The 21353-nt window shown below is 38.1% G+C and overlaps 1 protein-coding gene across 1 annotated transcript in view; it reads left to right on the top strand.

The window, feature by feature from the left end:
* The window catches only part of HSD17B3 (hydroxysteroid 17-beta dehydrogenase 3), a 45571-nt gene extending 33505 nt beyond the window's left edge, over positions 1 to 12066 (top strand). Inside the window, exon 11 of the mRNA XM_061199301.1 lies at positions 11956 to 12066. Within this exon, the coding sequence (XP_061055284.1) occupies positions 11956 to 12066 (111 nt within the window). The remainder of the gene's footprint in view (positions 1 to 11955) is intronic.
* Positions 12067 to 21353: the final 9287 nt, after the last annotated feature.

Genomic DNA, 21353 nt, shown 5'->3' with positions numbered 1-21353 from the left:
CTGATCTGGTTTTTCTTCAGACCACTACTTGCTGCATGGCACGAAAACAAATTAGTGGAATGTCTAATGAGTTTAAACTCAGTTTGATCTGATAATCTAAACTGTCCATTTAGGAAATATGCTGTCCATTATTTAGAGAAAAATGTTCAGTCTTGCCTGAGTGTCCCTTCTTCTGGTCTCTCTCACTAAAATGACACTGGGGAAAGAGTCCCTATGATCTCCTGCTGGTCCTTAAGTGTGTGTGGCTGGTGTCCCTAATCTATCTGATGGTTGCTCACCTTGCTGGTTTATGTCTGTGGGGTTGTGGGGATGACTCCTTCTGTCCTTTTGGCTAGGCCAATGCATTCCCCAGCTACTGATGGCTGAACATGCCTGAATCTCTGCTACCTCCCTCATCCAGCCAGAGGCCAGCTGTCCATCTGTAGCTTTGGTTCACAGAGGCCCTCTGGCTCTCTACTCTGCATCAGCACCAATTTGAACCTGAGGGATGCTGGAAAACCAAATCTCAGCACTTACCTCACCACGCTGAGATAATATTCTGTGGCTGCACTCCAGCAGAGTGGAGGCAATAAACCCTCCTTTGCTACCATTACTTATTCATCACACTTTCCTATCCTTCACCCCAGGCCCCCAGCCCTCCAGCGTAAGCTCAGAGGACACACATATCAGAGGACACACATCTGGCCACGTCTTCCTGTTTCTCTCTTGTACCTCCCACCATCTCCAGGGCAGGAAAAGTACAGGCTTTTTGTATGCTTTCCCAGGGTCACATCCTGTCCATCTCAGAGGGATTTAGGTAGCTCCAGTGGATAAGACAACCTCTCCTCCCCTTAGCAGAACTTTTAGTCCTCCAGGATATTGATGTTTTAAATGGAATCCATTAGCATTTAGAAAATGTTTTCTTGAGACAATAGCATGGCTTGCAAGACTATTGTCTTGCTACATACATACTGTAATCCAATTCTAGATGTCAAAAGTTGAATTTTTTTTTTTTTTACTTTTCTCTTTGATTTCTTATGTAACAAATTCTAATCTCTACTGGTAAACAGATGCCAAAAACAGTAGGAAAAAGTCTTTGTGCCTGGTGAAGCAAAAGAGAAAACAAAGGAAAACACATAAATCATTAAAACCATTAAAACCAATTTTGAATTTGCTAGGGTTTAGAAAGATCGTTGAATCTAAAGTTATGGGTAATCAAGTAGAATCAACCAGTAAACAAGCAAGTCTTCCATTTCAAAGAGGTGAGGCAAAGACAGGATGCTCTCTACCCTCAAGGAGTTTTGGGGCAGCAGTTAAGGTGGGACTGGAGCCTCTACCTAAGAATCTGTGTGGAACTTGGGGCTTCATAGTTACCTCTAATTCTCCTAAACATCTTGTGAGACAGGACATTTGGTTCCCCTTTTACATTGAGGAAACCAAAGCTCAGAGCTGGATCAGATCAGATGAAGCTCAGATGGATCAGAGGGCCCAAGGCCACCTGGCTGGTAAAGGTGATGCAAGGGTTTAAGTCCACTTTTGTCTGATGCCAAACCTTTTCTGTTTCCTTCTACATGGCGTCTCCAGGTTGGGAGAAGGTAGATAAAGATGGGGATGGGAGAGGGGGCCTTTTAGAACATTTTCTGGGGACCTGGGATTTCAGTTTATTTTGTTTATGGCTGACTTCAGTAAGCCAAAACATTTAGTTCAAGACAAAGCTAATGGAAGGGCTTGATTTTGCTGTGAAATAAAAAAAGCTCTGTCTGGGAGAAAAATGAAGTTCTTGAAGATGTTGCATTGATTCATAGACTTGGCCAGTGGAAGAAGAGCTCTACTTTGGTTCCCAGAAACCACCTTTAGTTTCCTGCTTTGGGATACCTCAGAGGACTGCAAAAATCTGAAGGTTCAAGCTGCCTACAAGGCTCAAGTTTTCCTCTAGTTGAACTTCTGTTGTTTTGTAGGTAGATTGAGGAATGTTGGATTAACCAGATCACACTGTGAACAAAATGATTACTTCTGGGGGCCTGGACCTGCCTTATAGGGCACAAGTGTAATTTGAGGGCAAGAACCTTCCAAGGCCTGTGCCTCTTGCCTGAAAAGCATTAGGCATTTGTGCCTCAACTTGAGGCTTCCCCTCCTTTTCAAAGCAAATACTCCATGATAATAACTTACACCTTGCTATGACTCATTTCCATTCATTAACTCTTTAAAAGAATTTTTTTCTTCCAGTTTTATTGAGATATAATTGACATACAGCATTCTATAAGTTTAAGGTGTACATCAAAATGATTTGACTTACATGAAATGATGACCACAATAAGTTTAGTGAACATCCATCATCTCATATGGATACAAAATTAAGGAAATAAAAAATGTTTTTTCATTTGATGAGACCTCTTAGGATTTACTCTCTTAACAACTTTCATATATAACATACAACAGTGTTAACTATATTTATCATGTTGTACACTGCTTCCCTAGTACCTTTTTATCTTTTAACTGGAAGTTTGTACCTTTTGACTGCCTTCATTCACTTCCCACTCCCCCAATGACCCACGCCATACCCTCATCTTTGGTAACCACAAATCTGATCTCTTTTTCTATGTGTTTGTTTGTTTGTTTTTGAAGAATAATTGACTTACAATTTTATGTTAGTTCCTGTTACACAACATAGTGATTAGATACTTCTGTACATTTTAACATGATCACCATGATAAGTCTAAATTTGATTTCTCACCCATACAAAGATATTACATAATTATTGACTATATTCCCCACACTGTAAATTTCATGCCTGTGACTCAATTATTTTGCAACTGTAAGTTTGTACCTCTTAATCTCCCTTGTCTATTTCTCTCCTCCCCCCACCATCCTCCCCTCTGGTAACCACTTGTTTGTTCTCTGGATCTATGTTTATGTTTTGTTATGTTTGTTCATTTGTTTTGTTTTTTAGATTCCACATATAAGTGAAATCATACAGTATTTGTCTTCCTGTCTGACTTCTTTTACTTAGCATAATACCCTTTAGATCCACCTATGTTGCTACAAATAGCAAAATTTCATTCTTTTTTATGGCTGGGTAATATTATATATATTATATATAAATTATTACATATACTAATTATTAATATACAAATTATTACAATTAATTATAAATTACATTATATATATATATATCACATCTTCTTTATCCATTCATCTATTGATGGGCACTTGGGTTGCTACCATATCTTGATTACTGTAAATGGTACTGCAATGAACATAAGGGTGCATATATCTTTTCAAATTAGTGTTTTCATTTTCTTCAGATAAATACCCAGGAATGGAATGGCTGGATAGTTTGGTAGTTCTATTTTTAATTTTTTGAGGACTCTCCATACTGTTTTCTATAGCATATGAGTGTTCCCTTTTCTCCACATCCTTGTCAGCTCTTGTTACTTGTTTTTTTCATAATAGTCATTCTGACAAGTGTGAGGTGCTATCTCATTGTGGTTTTGATCTGCATTTCCCTGATGATTGCTGATGTTGAGCATCTTTTCATGTGCCTGTTGGACATCTATATGTCTTCTTTGGGAAAATGTCTATTTGAATGCTCTGCCCATTTTTTTCTTTTTAATTTTAAAATTTTAATTTTTTATTAATTAATTTTTTATTGGAGTATAGCTGATTTACAATGTTGTGTTAGTTTCTGTTGTACAGCAAAGTGAGTCAGTTATACATACACATATATCCACTCTTTTTTAGATCCTATTCCCATATAGGTCATTACAGAGTATTGAATAGGGTTCCCTGTGCTATTCAGTAGGTTCTCATTAGTTATCTAGTCTATATATAGTAGTGTGTATATGTCAATTCCAATCTCCCAATTTATTCCTCCCCTTATTATCTCCCCTGGTAACCACAAGTTTTTTTTTTACGCCTGTGACTCAACTTCTGTTTTGTAAATAGGTTCATTTGTACCATTTCTTTAGATTCCACATATAAGCGATAGCCTATGATATTTATCTTTCTCTGACTGACTTCACTCAGTATGGCAATCTCTAGGTCCATCCAGGTCGCTGCAAATGGCATTATTTCATTCTTTTATATGGCTGAGTAATATTTCATTGTATATATGTACCACATCTTCTTTATCCATTCCTCTGTTGAGGCATTTAGGTTGCTTTCATGTCCTGGCTTCTGCCCATTTTTAAATAAAGTTGTTTGTTTCTTTGATGTCAAGTTGTATGTGTTCTTTGTGTATTTTGGATGTCAACCCCTTATCAGATAAATCTTTTGGAACTCTCTTCTCCCATTCAGCAGGTGACCTTTTTGCTTTGTTGATAGTTTCCTTAGCTGTGCAAAACTTTTTAGTTTGATGTAGTCCCATTTGTTTATTTTTGCTTTTGTTTCCCTTGCCTAAGGAGATATATGCAAAAATATTATTAAGACTGATGTCAAAGAGCATATTGCCTATATCTTCTCCTAGAAATTTTATGGTTTCAAGTCTTATATTTAAGTCTTTAATCCACTTTGAATTTAATTTTGTGCATGGTGTGAGAAAGTAGTCCAGTTTGATTCTTTTGCATGTAGCTGTCCAGTTTTCCCAACCCCATTTATTGAAGAGGCTGTCTTTTCCTCATTGTATATTCTTTTCTCCTTTGTTGTAGATTTATTGCACATATAAGTGTCAGTTCATTTCTCAGTTCTCTATTCTGTTCCATTGAGCTATGTGTCTGTTTTTGTGACAGTACCATGCTGTTTTGATTATAGTAGCTTTATAATATAGTTTGAAATTAGGTAGCATGATACTTCTAGCTTTGTTCTTCTTTTTCAAAATTGTTTTGGCTATTCAAGATCTTTTGTGTTTCCATGAAAATGTTAGAATTATTTGTTCTACTTCTTTGAAAAAATGCCATTGGTATTTTGATAGGGATTGCATTGAATCTGTAGATTGTTTGGGTAGTATGGTCATTTTAACAATATTAATTATTCTAATCCATGAGCATGTTATATCTTTTCATCTCTTTGTGTCATCTTCAATTTCTTTCATCAGTGTCTTATAGTTTTCTGAGTACAGAAATACCTTAGTTAAAAGGTATTTTATTTATTTTTTTGATGTGATGGTAAATGGGATTGTTTTCCTAATTTATATTTCTGATAGTTTGTTGCTAGTGTATAGAAATACAGCAGGTTTCTGTATATTAATTTTGTATCCTGAAACTTTACTGAATTCATTGATGAGTTCTAGTGGTTTGCTTGGATCTCTTTAGAATTTGCTATGTATAGTATCATGTCATCTGCAAACAGTGATAGTTTTACATCATCCTTTCCAACTTGGATTCCTTTTGATTCTTTTTCTTATCTGATTGCTGTGGCTAGGACTTCCACTAATATGTTGAATAAAAGTGATGAGAATGGGCATCCTTTTCTTGTTCTGACCTTAGAGGAAATGCTTTCAGCTTTTCCTCATTGAGTATGATGTTAGCTGTGGGCTTGTCATATATGGCCTTTATTATGTTGAGGTGTGTTCCCTTTATACCCACTTTGTTGAGAGGTTTTATCATAAATGGATGTTAAATTTTGTCAAAAGCCTTTTCCACATCTATTGAGATGATTATATGATTTTTATTCTTGAATTTGTTAATATGGTGTATCACATTGATTGATTTGTGGATATTGAACCATCCTAGCATCCCCGGGATAAATCCCACTTGATCATGATTGTATAATCTTTTTAATGTATTGTTGAATTTGTTAATATTTTGTTGAGACATTTTGCATCTATGTTCATCAGTGATATTAGCCTGTAATTTTCTTTTTTTGTGTGATATCTTTGTCTGGTTTTGGTATCAGAGTGATGCTGGCCTCAGAATGAGTTTGGAAGTGCTCCTTCCTCTGCAATTTTTTTGGAATAGTTGGAGAAGGATAGGTGTTAATTCTCTAAATGTTTGGTAGAATTCATTTGTGAAGCCATCTTGTCCTGGACCTTTGTTTATTGGGAGTTTTTATTTTTTAATTTAAAAAAATTTTTATTGAAGTATAGTTGATTTACAATGTTGTGTTAATTTCTGGTATACAGCAAAGTGATTCAGTTTTATACATATGTATTCAGTTATATATATATATATATATACATATATATTCTTTTTCATAGTCTTCTCCATTATGGTTTATCACAAGATATTGAATATAGTTCCCTGTGCTATACAGTAGGACCTTATTATTTGTCTATTTTACTTATAGTAGTTTGTATCTGCTAATCCCAAACTCCTAATTTATCTCCCTCCCCCTTGCTATCCCCTTTTGTAGCCATAAGTTTGTTTTCTACATCTGTGAGTCTATTTTTATTTTGTAAATAAGTTCATTTTTTTAAGGTTCCACATATAAGTGATATCATATGGTATTTGTCTTTCTCTGTCTGACTTACTTCTCTTAGTAGGATAATCTGTAGGTCCATTCATGTTGCTGCAGATGGCATTATTTCTTTTTTTATGGCTGAGTTATACACACACACACACACACACACACACACACATATACCACATCCTCTTTACCTATTCATCTGTCAATAGACATTTAGGTGCTTCCATATCTTGGCTATTGTAAATAGTGACAACTATGAACATTGGGGTGTATGTATCTTTTCAAATTAAAGTTTTCTCCAGATATATGCCCATGAGTGGAATTGCTGGATCATAGGGTAACTCTATTTTTAGTTTTTTAAAGACCATCCATACTGTTTTCCATAGTGGCTGCACCAATTTACATTCCTACCAACAGTGTAGGAGGGTTCCCTTTTCTCCACACGCTCTCCAGTATTTATTATTTGTAGACTTTTTAATGATGGCCATTCTGATTGATGTGAGGTGATACCTCATTGTAGTTTTGATTTGCATTTCTCTAATAATTAGTGATGTTGAGCATCTTTGGCCATCTGTATGTCTTCTTTGGAGAAATGTCTATTTAGGTCTTCTGCCTATTTTTTGATTGGGCTGTTTTTTTTGTTATTGAGTTATATGAGCTGTTTGTGTACTTTGGAAATTAAGCCCTTATTGGTTGCATTGTTTGCAAATATTTTCTCCCAGTTCATAGGTTGTCTTTTTGTTTTGTTTATGGTTTCCTTTGCTGTGCAAAACCTTATAAATTTGATTAGGTCCCATTTATTTATTTTTGCTTTTATTTCTATTGCCTTGGGAGATGTTGGGAATTTTTTGATTACTGATTCAACTTCATTATGGAAATTGGTCTGTTTATATTTTCTATTTCTTCCTGGTTCAGTCTTGGGAGATTGTACATTTCTAGTAATTTGTCCAATTCTTCTTGGTTGTTAATTTTATTGGCATATAATTGTTCATAGTAATATCTTATGATCCTTTGTATTTCTGAGGTGTTGGTTGTAACTTTTCCTTTTTCATTTCTGATTTTATTGATTTGGGTTCTCTCTCTTTTTTTCTTGATGAGTGTGGCTAAAGCTTTATCAATTTTCTTTATCTTTTGAAAGAAACAGATCTTAGTTTCATTGATCTTTTCTGTTGGTTTTTTTATTTTTTTAGTCTCTATTTCATTTATGTCTGCTCTGATCTTTATTATTTCTTTCCTTATACTAACTTTGGGTTTTGGTTGTTCTCTTTTTTCAGTTCCTTAGGTATAAGGTTAGATTGTTTATTTGAGATTTTTCTTGTTTCCTGAGGTAGGCTTGTATCACTATAAACTTCCCCCTTAGAACTGTTTCTGTTGTGTCCTGTAGATTATGCATCATTCTGTTTTTGTTTTCATTTGTCTCCAGGCAGTTTTTGATTTCTTCAGTGACCCACTGGTTGTTTAGTGGCATATTGTTTAGCCTCCACTTGTTTTGTTTTTTGCAGTTTTTTCTTGTTGATTACTAGTCTTATAGTGTTGTGGCTGGAAAATACGCTTACTATGACTTCAGTCTTCTTAAATTTCCTGAGACTTGTTTTGTGGCCTAGCATGTAATCTATCCTGAAGAATGTTTCATGTGCAGTTGAAAAGAATGTGTATTTTGCTGCTTTGGGAGGGAATGTTCTATATATACCTATTAAATTCATCTGTCCTACTGTGTCATTTAAGGCCTGTGTTTCCTTATTGATTTTCTGTCTGGATGGCCTGTCCATTGATGTAAGTGTGTTGTTAAGTTCCCCTACTATTATTGTGTTACTGTCAATTTCTGCTTTATGTCTGTTAATATTTATGTATGTATGTGCTCCTATGTAAGGTGCACATATATTTACAATAGTTATATCTTCTTCTTGGATTGTTCCCTTGATTATTATATAATGTCCTACTTTTTCTCTTATTACAGTCTCTGTTTTAAAGTGTATTTTTTCTTTCTTTTTAATTGGGGTATAGTTGTTTTACAACGTTGTGTATTTTTTTTTGATGTATGTTTTGTACCCTGGCTTTCTTTTGATTTCCATTTGCATGGAATATCTTTTTCCATTCCCTCACTTTCAGTCTGTATGTGTCTTTAATTAATTAATTAATTTGTCTGCACTGCATGGCTTGTGGGATCCTAGTTCCCCAACCAGGGATTGAACCTAGGCCCGTGGCAGTGAAAGTGCTGAGTCCTAACCACTGGCCCACCAAGGAATTCCCTGTATGTGTCTTTAGATCTGAAGTGAGTCTCTTGTAGGCAGCATGTATACTGGGCTGGTTTTTATATCCATTCAGCCACTCTATGTGTCTTGATTGGAGCATTTAATCCATTTACATTTAAAGTAATTATTGATGTGTATGTTCTTTTTTGCCATTTTGTTAATTGTAATTGAGTTGTTTTTGTAGTTCTTTTTTGTTCCTTTCTACTTCTTTTTCTTGCTTTCCTTGTGATTTGATGACTATCTTTAGTGTTATATTTTGATTCCTTTTTCTTTTGTGTGAACATATCTATTATAGGTTTTTGGTTTGTGGTTACCATGAGGTTTATATATAGCAATCTCTATATATACATGATTGTTTTAAGTTAATGATCTATTAAGTTTGAACACATTTTAACAATCCTGTATTTTTACTCCATGCCCTTCATATTTACTGTTTTTGACATTATAATTTGCATCTTTTTGTTCTGTTTATCCCTTAACTGCTTATTGTGGATATAGATGATTTTACTACTTTTGTTTTTTAACCTTCCTCCTCGCTTTATATGTGGTTTATTTACTACCTTTACTGTATGTTTGACTTTACTGATGAGATTTTTTCCTTTCGTACTTTTCATATTTCTATTTGTGGCCTTTTCTTTTCTGCCTAGGGAAGAAGTCCCTTTAACATTTCTTGTAAAGCTGGTTTCATGGTGCTGAACTCTTAGCTTTTGCTTGTCTGTAAAACCTTTTTTCTCACCTTCAAATCTGAATGAAAACCTTGCCAGGTAGAGTATTCTTCATTGTAGGTTTTTCCCTTTCTTCACTTTCAATACACTGTGCCACTCTCTTCTGGCCTGCAGCGTTTCTGCTGAAAAGTCAGCTGTTAGTCTTTTGGGAGTCCCCTTCTATGTAACTGTTGCTTTTCCTTTGTGGCTTTTAATAGTCTCTCTTTATTTTTACTATTTTAATTACAATGTGTCTTGGTGTGGTCCTCTTTGTGTTGATCATGTTTGGGACTCTCTGTGCTTCCTGGACCTGGATATCTGTTTCCTTTCCCAGGTTAGGGAAGTTTTCAGCTCTTATGATGTCTTCAAATATCTTCTCTGTTCCCTTCTCTTTCTCTTCTCCTGCTGTGACCCTTGTGATGCTAATGTTAGTATTCTTGATGTCACAGAGGTCTCTTAAACTGTTCTCATTTTTAAAAGTTCTTTTTTCTGTTAAGCTTCAGTAATTTCCACTACTATGTCATCCATTTTGCTGATACATTTTTATGTATCATCTAATCTACTGATTCCTTCTACTGTATTTTTATTACAGTCGTATTCTTTAGTGCTGTTTGGTTCTTTATATTTTCTAACTCTTTTTAAAATAACTTCTAACTTCTCACTCTGTTCATCTTACACCATTCTTCTCCTGAGTTCTTTGAGCATCTTTCGGATCATTACCTTGAACTCTTTATCAAATACATTGCTTATCTCCACTTCACTTAGTTCTTTTTCTGGGGTTTTACCTTGTTCCTTCATTTGGAACATATTCCTCTGTTGCCTTATTGTGCCTAATTTACTGTTTTTATTTCTATGTATCTGGTAGGATGGTTACATTTCCTGATCTTGGAGAAGTGGTCTTTTGTGGGAGATGTCCTATGTATCCCAGAATTTACTCCCCTCTGGTCAACAGAGCTATATGCTCTAGGAGTGACCCATGTGGACTGGGCAGGCTCTTCTGTCATGGCAGACTGATTACTGTGGGTGGTCTGGTAGGCTAGGGTGGCCTCCAGTTCTGTCTTTTGCAGAGGCTACTGGCCACTGGTGGGTGGGACTGGGTCTTTAGGTGGCTGGCTGTGGAGCCCCAGGGGGTCCTGGGGCTAGTGCTGCCTCACTGGTGTGTGGGTCAGACTTCAGGGTGGCTGGTTACAGGGCTTGGGATCCTGAATCCAGTGTTGGCCTACTAGAGGGTGGGGCTGGTTCCTCACATGGCTGGCTGCTGAGTCTGTGGTGTCCCAAAGCTGATGTCAACCCTCTGGTGAGTGGGGCCTGATCCCAGGGCAGTGGTGAGGCCCAAGGTGTCTCAGAGCTGGTGTTAGTCTGCTGATGGGTGGGCTAGGTCCTGACATGTCAGGCTGTGGGACTGTCATGTTCTTGGAACTTGTGTCTGTCTGCTGGTAGGTAAGACTGAGTTCTAGGGCTAATGACATCCCACTGGTGGGCAGAACCAGGTCTTGGGGTCTTTGGCTGCAGGGCCCATGGGTCCTGGAACTGGTGTTGGCTTGCTGGTGTTCAGGGCTGGGGTCCAGGGTGTCCTGGAGATAGTGACAGCACCCTGGTGAGCAGAGCCTGGTCCCAGTGTCTCTGGCTGCAAGGCCCTGGGGGTCCTGGAGTTGGTGTTGGCCTGCTGGTGGGCAGGTTTGGACCTGACAGCTGGCTGTGGGGCCTTGGGGGTCCAGGGGCCAGTGCCAGTGCACTGGTGGTTGGGCTTTTGCCCTGGTTCCCAGAGTGTGTGAGATTTTGGGTGCCCTTTAAAAGTGGAGTTTCTATATCCTAATGCTTTCTGGCTCTACTGAAAATAAGCCTACTGACTTTCAAAGCCAAACATTCTGGGGCCTCATCTTCCTGGAGCAGGACCCTCAGGCTGGGGAGCCCAATGTGGGGCTCAGTCCCCTCGCTCCTTGGGGAGAACCTCTGCAATTGTAATTATCTTCCCATTTGTGGGTCTCCTGCCTGGGGGAATGGTCTTGACTATACCACATTCCACCCCTCTTACTCATCTCTTTGTGGTTCCTTCTTTATACCTTTAGTTGTAGGAGATCTTTTCTGCTAGACTTCAGGTCTCTCTCATCAGTAGTTGTTCTGTAAATAGTTGTAATTTTGGTGTTCCTGTGAGAGGAGGGGAGCTCAGCATCTTCCTGCTCCACCATCTTTGCCACTCTCCTGTTCATTCACTCTTTTATGCATTCAGGTATTTGCTTAGTGCCTACTATGCCTCAGGCATTGTGCCAGGTGATGGAAAGCATTTCTGATTCTTTTCCTGGAATCTCATTTTAGTAGAATCTTGCTAGAAAGAATATGAAGACACTGGGAGATCAAGCACCAGAAAGAGAAAGTGCTCACTAAGAGAAAGAAGAAAGGGAGGGTGTTACTATGTACAGAGTTCTCTTAATTTAGAAATACCTCACGACAGTTCTGACAAGTGACTGCTTTGACTGTTCTGACGTTCCTGAGAAAACCCTGTTTGCTGAGAAAATGTCACAAGACATTTAAACTTTAACAACTACTTAAAAGATTTGGGACTTAACTTCAGTCATCAGATATACATTTTTAAAGATGATGAATATAAATTGAGACGTTTTCTTGCAACTTCCTTGCTCTTCTTTTCTCCCAGACACTTATGTTTTTGTCTATTAAAGGCAAGCATTCTGAGCATGATCCCATCATGGGCCTTCTACAGCAGCGTGTTTCAGAAGATGCTCCTGACTTGCTACATGGACTACCTCAAGCAGAATGCCAACATCAGATAGTCCTGGTGGGCTGATGTGCCCCCCAGCATTGCTTTCTTCACCAAGTTCTGCGTTGGCCACAGAGGACCCAGGAACAGACCAGTACTTGTCACCTCCCTGAAGCTGGAGGGCCCATGTCACAGATCCAGTACTTAAAATTCAACTTTGTTTTGCAATTTTACTCAAGTCTGGAGATCTTTGGGAGAGCTGTGATGTAAAAACATGTGTTGTGCCATGGGGTTTTAATAGTTAGAGAAGGTGAGGGTGTCTATAGGTAAAACTGGAAAATTTTCTGTATGGGATTATAATATAATGTAGTGAGAAGAAAGCCTCCAATTCTTTGAATATTGGGAACAATTATACCTAGTAATCTACTTTTATAGCTATATTAAAGAATGTCTGAAATTACTAAACTTTATCAAGACTGCTGTAGTCCTAGAGCACTCACTGGTTCTCAAACTGGCTTCCTCAGAGACCCAGAAAACTGTCTAGGAGAAGGGGTGGGGACAACAGCTACATCAGGACAGTTTCTGGGGACCCCTTATTTCAACTAATGCAGCACCAGATTTATCTATTTCAATTTTATTTGGGGTTCTATGGAAGACCGTGTTTATAAAAATAAAAACAGAAAATATGTTGCTAAAAGTAGTTTAAAAAACCATTGCTCTAATACAGGAGTTGGTATCTCTAGAAATGAGTTTTTACAGGTCTCCAGCCCTTGGGTTGCTGGACTGAGGGCTTTAATTGTCAATGCATATGAGGTGGTGTGTTAGGGAACTACTATCCTTCAACTCTTGAGGGAGTTGGGGGAGGATCATGCCAGCTGGTGACCCTGCATTGTCTGGCATTGGTCAAGAGTGCTTCCCCAAGACATCATCGTGTTCTAGACACTGCCAATGCTTGGTGGCACTTATCTTTTCTGAGAATGTCATTTGCATTTATGGTGTGAGCAAAGATTATGTGCTGCTGCTCCAGTTTTAAAAGGATTCTGGGAGATATGGTTGGAATTTATGCGACATTTTGATGTTCTGGAAGAAAGCAGAGGATAGAACATTTAAAACCTTGGTAAGCTTAGAAAGTGGACTATAATATCATAGCTCTTATTAGACCTTCTCTGAGGAAAAGACTGGGAAAATTTATCCATTTAAAAGTATAGATATCTACTTATATTTTCTCAGTTATGGGTAACAATAACAACTATAATACAGGACGCTTTTATGTACTGATTATTAACCTGGTGTCTTTCAGTCCTAAGCTTCACCTTTTATACTCTGATCTATGGTGATGGTCTGGGGAAGCTTCAAACTCGAGTCCTAAGACACTCACACCAGCTGGCTTTGGGTTAGATTCTGCCTAGGGGAGGCAAATTTGGGAGAGTAAAAGGAGGTAGAAAGAGCTAGGGAAATTTCTTCGTGTTTGTACTTCTGTTGCCATCACTCTGCAGAGAGAACAGCTTTAGCCAGACTCAGCACCAATCAAGAGGCAGCCTACAAGGATCTGAGCACCAGCCCCACAAAGCCCTCTTTAGGTATCTGAGCATTAACCATGCAAGGGTCCCCCTCTAAGCATCCAGTTCCCAGAAACTCCACCTCCTCCTTTTTGTTCCACCAGCCCTGCAGTTACTGATATCTGGGTTACTTAGTATCCTCTTTTTGCTCTTTCAGCCTTTCAACTTTGGTGTTACCAATTCCCTCTCTTAAATTCCCTCTGTTTGAAATACTCAGTGTGCTTTTGTTTTGTTTTTGTTTTTTGTGATTGGAGGTAACTGAGCCTGGACCTGACATAATCTGTCACATTGATTATCTTGCTCGATCTCTGAAGCAGGCTGGATGGGTGGAATCTCTTTTTTACAATGAAGAATCAAAAACTCCTTATCAGTCAGTATCCCAAGAGGAAACAAAAGGCATGTTTGAGCAATTTGAGGAATTAATTGCAAATGTGTGGGAAGGGTGTAGGTAAGTCATCAGAGCTAGTGACAGAGGGGTGCTTTTACTACCCAAGGCCTGAAGGGGCTGGGAAAGGACCAAATACTAGGAGAGAGAGAGAAAGGGAACTGTGTAAGAAGCACTGCCTCAGAGAAACTGCAACCTTTGGCTGAGAGATGCTGCCAGGCGGTGGCCACTCCATAGAGAGGCAGAGGGGAATTGTGATACTGTGGTTTAGAATGAGAAATATATATTTCACTTTCATTCCCATTCTTTGGAATTTCCTAAGTGATAAGAGCAATAAATGTGTCAATTGTTATTCATAATGAGCCCCTTTCAACTGCAGTCGAGTTTAAGTTAATGAGGTGGCTTTTAGAAAGCCCTAAAGATGACAGTTGGTTGCCAGGGGAAAAAATCATGCGATTAGAGTTGGAAATTTTAGCCCCACTCTTCAACCTTTGGGGAGGGAAGAAGGGTGGAGACTGAGTTCAATCACCAATGGCCAATGATTTAATCAATCATGCCTATGTAATGAAGCCTCCATATAATATAACTATAACTATGGGGTTTAGAGAACTTCTGGGTTAGTGAACATGTGGAGGTGCTGGGAAGGTGTCATGCCCACAGAGGGCATGGAAGCTCCACACCCCTTCCCACATACTTTAACCTATGCAGCTCTTTCCTCTGGCTGTTCCTGAGTTGTATTCCTTTATACATAAACTGGAAATCTAGTAAGTAAACTGGTTTCCTCAGTTCTGTGAGCCATTCTAGCAAATGATCAAACCTGAGGAGGCGTTGTGGGAACTTCTGATTTACAGCCAGTTGGTCAGAAGCCCAGATAACAGCCTGGACTTGCAATTGATATATGAAGTGGGAGCAGTCTTGAGGGACTGAGCCCTTAACCTGTGGGATCTGATGCTATCTTCAGGTAGATAGTGTCAGAATTGAGTTGAATTGTAGGACATCCAGCGGGTGTCCAAGAATTGCTTGCTGTGGGAAAATCTCCCCACACAGCTGGTGATCAGAATTACTTGAGAGTAGAGAGAGGGTTGAGTGGAAAAACAGGGGTGTTTTACCTTTACTGAAATGATACCCAAACTTCATTCTCCTGCTGTCTTCTGGGCCTCCTCCTGGTGCCTCCCGTTGGTCACAACCAACTGGAAGCTCACTGATGTAAATCATAAGGTTAACCTCCTGAGATACCAAGTTGGGGGTGGGGAGGGGGAAGGGTAGAGGCTGGATCTGGAGAAAACGGATGCAACATAAGCCCCACATATTAGGTGATTTGTCCAAGTCATACCATTAATAGTTGGTAGCACCTGGATTAGGACATTGGGCTTCCTTCTTACTACACTTCACTCTATGTTTCAAAAGGGGTAAAACTTAAAGCCAAAAGAGTAAGTATCTCATTGTGGAATTTATGATATCAGCAAAGTGGGAGGTATTTTACAGACATTAAAGGCTAATCTACTTAAACGTGAGACAATCATGCTTGCTTGCTGTACCAGTTATTACTGCTGTGTAATAAGTGATGCCCAACTTAGTAGCATAAAATGACAACAATTTTCTTGTCCTTACAGATTTTGTGGGTCAGAAAGGGCACAGTGGGCAGGTTTGTTTTGCTCCCTGATATCTGGGGGCTCAGCTGGGAAGACTCAATGACTGGAAATGATTCAGCTTCCGGAGCTGGAATCATCTGAAAGGTTGCTTAGTTACATGTCTGGCAATTGATGGGAGTTGCTGCCTGGGACCCCAGATGGGGCTGAAGGATGGAAACCTACACAAATCTTTTTTGTTCTGGTCTATATCAATTATGGAGAGTTACTTGGCATTTCAACTATTGATGGAGCAACTTCTAAAAGTGTAGATATTGTGTTTCAAAACCTTTACTTCAATCGCTGGTAAATTTGCCTTTGGGGAAGAACTTCTACAACCAGCAGCTTAGGTGAGAAAAGGAATGCAGTTCAGCTAATAAAACCTTGGGCAGATGTTAGAGATAAATTTTTAGTTGTGTGATATAGGGGTTTTTCCAATGTATTAATCCTGGGTAGATTTGAATGATTGATTATCTAACAAGCTTTTTGAGGGTCTTTAAGAGAGCATTTCCTCATAGGAAAAGCCCTAAGATGTTGGACTGGATGAAATGAGGGTAGAAAAATTCTGTATTTTAAGATCTTTATTCCCATCACCACTAGCACTAGATAATAACTAACATTTGTTGAGTACTAATAATGTGTCAGGGACTATGTAAATCCTTCCTATATAATAACTTAGGAAGTAGGTAGGAAATCATATTATTATTACCTTCATTTTACAGATGAGGAAACTGAGGCACAGAAAAGTTGAGTAACTCATACCGATTCACCTGACCAGTGAGTGACAGAGCTGGGATATGAACGTACATCCTCTTCCAGCATATAGGCTAAAGCACTATAGTATAGCCCTAACTGTCTGGATAAGGTTCTTTAATTGGGAGTAATGGCAAGGGGTGAACACTATTGCCCCCAACTCTGTATTTTTCACTTTCACATGTCCTGGAGAGAGGGGAGGAATTGGGCTTTGCAACCAGGCCCACGTGTCTCGATTTCAACACTGACCATTTTCCAAATTTACCATCATCTGGGAATCATTTGGGAACAGCGAGGCTTGCCAAACTTCACAGAACTTTTGTTTCCGCTGAGGAGTACTGAGCTCTTGTTTCTTGCCTGATTCTCTTCTTTTTGTTTGGAGGTCTTGGGAGCCTGAGGAACAGCATCAGCAGCTGGTCCTTCTTCCAGCCTTCCATCTGTATTACCTCCCTGGATGCCAAAGGCGGAAGAATCCCCCTGACAACACTTGGAGCAGGAAAATGAGGTGATTATGGGCTGCTGCTCCGAAAAAGTTGGGAGCTGTTGCTGGGGCAGGTCCCTGAGGCATCATCCATTTCTTGTTCTTGTGGGATGGGAAACAGAAAGCCCTACTTCAAAAAGACTTTTTTAGCCAGAGCTTGCCAGAGAAAGCTGAAGACGGTCATCCCAAGGTCAGCATGATTTTAATCATGTTTGTCTGCTTCCTATGCCAAAGAAGATGATTATTCTCATTGTAGTTTATCCACTGTGCTTAGGACGCAGTCTGTTTTAACTTGTGACTGCCCTCTAATGGTCTAGGACAGAGACTGTTGGTTTTTTTTTTTATAATCCTATAGGAGTTTTAGAATAGAATCCAATTTGGGGAAAGAAATCTCTCAAATTATTTTTAGTTCTTTTTTTTTTTTTTAATTAAGGTATACTTGACATATAATATTAGTTTCAAGTGTACAACATAATTCGATACATGTATACATTGCAAAATGATCAGCACAATAAGATTAGTTAACATCCATCATCACACATGTTTACAAAAATTTTTTCTTATGATGAGAACTTTTAAGATCTACTCTCTTAACCGCTTTCAAATATACAACACGGTATTGTTACCTTTAGTCACCATGCTGCACATTATATCACCAGGACTTGCTTATTTCATAACCTTTTGACCACCCTCACCCCCACACCCCACACCATGCCTCTGCTAACCATCAATCTGCTCTCTGTATTTATGAATTTTTAAAAAGGTCCCACATATACATGAGATCATACTGTATTTGTCTTTTCTGTCTGACTTGTTTGTCTTAGCATAATGCCCTCAAGGTCCAGCCTTCAATTCTTTCTTTTTTTGAGCTACTTTTGTGAGTGTGTGTGTTTGTGTATCTGTGTACGGCATCATCAAGAGAGAAAGAGGAGGAGAGAAGAGGAGAGGAACTGTTTCACTTTCACACACTCTGACAAGATGGCCGACAATAGGCCAAGGCACTTAGCTTCTTCAGTAAAATTACCTTAGCAGTAAAGTTAGAAGATTTTATCACATGATCTATAATTTTCAATTCAGCCCTTATAGTCTATGCATCTCAAGTAAGTTTTGCAAATAAACTTTCTTTCTCAATCCTTAAAAAATAATTTTCCTGATTATAAAAAACAGTGTAGGAAATATAGAAAATATAGAAGAGAAGAAAATAAAAACCACCATTTATCCCACCACCCAATATTAGCCATTCTTCATTGATTATGGATTTTCTTTTATAAATTTTCTCTTTGTGTGTGTCAGATTTTATATTCTGCCTCTTGCCTTAAGATTATAGCATGAGGTTTCTTTGTGTCAATCAGTATTCAAAAAATGATTTACAATGGTTACTTAAATGACTCAACATCGTTTATTTTACCATCTTTTTTTTTTTGCTTTGCATTTAGGTATTTTCTTATTTTTAAAATCTTATAAATAACTTACACCAATATACATCCTTTATATGCATCGTTTTTACAGTTGTTGATGTTGATGTTTTGAGTACCTTTATTAATTCACATACTATACAATTCACCCATTTAAAGAGTACACTTTGATTGTTTTTAGTATATTCAAAAAGTTGTGCAGACATTGGCACAATTAATATTAGAACAATTTTTTTACATTTCATCACCCCACATAGGAGCGCCATGCCCATCAGCAGTCACTCCCCATTCCACATGCCCCCTCCCCAGCCCCACGCAATCACTAATCTACTTTCTGTCTCTATGGATTTGCCTATTCTGGACTTTTAGTATAACTGGAGTCATATAATCTGTGGGGTTTTTTAATTGGCTTCTTTCACTTAGCATAATGTTTCCAAGGTTTATCCATGTTGTAACAGATACCAGTACTTCATTCCTTTTTATTGCTGAATAATATTCTATTGTATGAATAATATCACATTTTGTCAGTTGATCAGTTGATGCACATTTAGCTTATTTCTACTTTTTAGCTATTATAAATAATACTACTATGAACATTTGTGTACAAGTTTTTGTGTGGACATATATTTTCATTTCTCTTGGGTATATACCTAGGAGTGGAATTGCTGGGTGGTGTGGTAACTCTATGTTTGACCTTTTGAGGAACTGCCACACTGTTTTCCAAAGTGGTGATACCATTTTTACATTACCACCAGCAGTGTATGAGGGTTCCAATTCCTCTACATCCTCACCAGCACTTGTTATTTTCTATCTTTTAAATTATAGCCATCCTAGTGGATATGAAGTGATACCTCACTGTGGTTTTGATTTTCATTTCCTTGGTGGCTAATGATGTTGAGAATCTTTTTAAGTCCTTATTGACCATTTATTTTCTTTGGAGAAAAATATACTCAGATTGTTTGCCCATTTTTTTTTTGTTAATTTAACATCTTTATTGGAGTATAATTGCTTTACAATGGTGTGTTAGTTTCTTCTTTATATCGAAGTGAATCAGTTATACATATACATATATCCCCATATCTCTTCTCTCTTGTGTCTCCCTCCCTCCCACCCTCCCTATCCCACCCGTCTAGGTGGTCAAAAAGCACCGAGCTGATCTCCCTGTGCTATGTGGCTGCCTCCCACTAGCTATCTATTTTACATTTGGTAGTGTATATATGTCCATGCCACTCTCTCACTTTGTCCCAGCTTTGTCCCCCTTCCCCCTCCCTGTGTCCTCAAGTTCATTCTCTAGTAGGTCTGCATCTTTATTCCCGTCTTGCCCCTAGGTTCTTCATGACTTTTTTTTTTTTTTTTTTTAGATTCCATATATAAGTGTTAGCATACTGTATTTGTTTTTCTCTTTCTGACTTACTTCACTCTATATGACAGACTCTAGGTCCATCCAACTCACTAAAAATAACTCAAATTTCGTTTCTTTTTATGGCTGAGTATATTCCATAGTATATATGTGCCACATCTTCTTTATCCATTCATCTGTTGATGGACACCTAGGTTGCTTCCATGTCCTAGCTATGGTAAATAGACCTGCAATGAACATTGTGGTACATGACTCTTTTTGAATTATGGTTTTCTCACGGTATATGCCCAGTAGTGGGATTGCTGGGTCTTATGGTAGTTCTATTTTTAGTTTTTTAAGGAACCTCCATACTGTTCTCCATAGTGGCTCTATCAATTTACATTCCCACCAACAGTGCAAGAGGGTTCCCTTTTCTCCACACCCTCTCCAGCATTTATTGTTTGTAGATTTTTGATGATGGCCCTTCTGACTAGTGTGAGATGATATCTCATTGTAGTTTTGATTTGCATTTCTCTAAGGATTAATGATGTTGAGCATTCTTTCATGTGATTGTTGGCAATCTGTATATCTTCTTTGGAGAAATGTCTATTTAGGTCTTCTGCCCATTTTTGGATTGGGTTGTTTGTTTTTTTGATATTGATCTGGATGAGCTGCTTGTAAATTTTGGAGATTAATCCTTTGTCCGTTGCTCGATTTCAAATATTTTCTCCCATTCTGAGGGTTGTCTTTTGGTCTTGTTTATGGTTTCCTTTGCTGTGCAAAAGCTTTTAAGTTTCATTAGGTCCCATTTGTTTATTTGTGTTTTTATTTCCACTTCTCTAGGAGGTGGGTCAAAAAGGATCTTGCTGTGATTTATGTCATAGAGTGTCCTGCCTATGTCTTCCTCTAAGAGTTTGATAGCATCTGGCCTTACATTTAGGTCTTTAATCCATTTTGAGTTTATTTTTGTGTATGGCGTTAGGGAGTGTTCTAATTTCATTCTTTTACATGTAGCTGTCCAGTTTTCCCAGCACCACTTATTAAAGAGGCTATCTTTTCTCCACTGTATATTTTGCCTCCTTTATCAAAGATAAGTTGACCATATGTGCGTCAGTTTATCTCTGGGTTTTCTATCCTGTTTCATTGATCTATATTTCTGTTTTTGTACCAGTATCATACTGTCTTGATTACTGTAGCTTTGTAGTATAGTCTGAAGTCAGGGAGCCTGATTCCTCCAGCTCCATTTTTCTTTCTCACGATTGCTTTGGCTATTCAGGGTCTTTTGTGTTTCCATACAAATTTGAAATTTTTTGTTCTAGTTCTGTGAAAAATGCCAGTCGTAGTTTGATAGGGATTGCATTGAATTTGTAGATTGCTTTGAGTAGTATAGAAATTTTCACAATGTTGATTCTTCCGATCCAAGAACATGGTATATCTCTCCATCTGTTGGTATCATCTTTAATTTCTTTCATCAGTGTCTTATAGTTTTCTGCGTACAGGTCTTTTGTCTCCCTAGGTAGGTTTATTCCTAGATATTTTATTCTTTTTGTTGCAGTGGTAAATGGGAGTGTTTTCTTAATTTCACTTTCAGATTTTTCATCATTAGTGTATAGGAATGCAAGAGATTTCTGTGCATTAATTTTGTATCCTGCTACTTTACCAAATTCATTGATTAGCTCTAGTAGCTTTCTGGTTGCATCTTTAGGATTTTCTATGTATAGTATCATGTCATCTGCAAACAGTGACAGCTTTACTTCTTTTCCGATTTGGATTCCTTTTATTTCTTTTTCTTCTCTGACT

This window comes from Eubalaena glacialis, chromosome 9, assembly GCF_028564815.1.
Source record: "Eubalaena glacialis isolate mEubGla1 chromosome 9, mEubGla1.1.hap2.+ XY, whole genome shotgun sequence".
NCBI lineage: Eukaryota > Metazoa > Chordata > Mammalia > Artiodactyla > Balaenidae > Eubalaena > Eubalaena glacialis.
The sequence above is the reverse complement of the archived record's forward strand: the minus strand, read 5'-3'. Positions and strand labels throughout refer to the sequence as shown.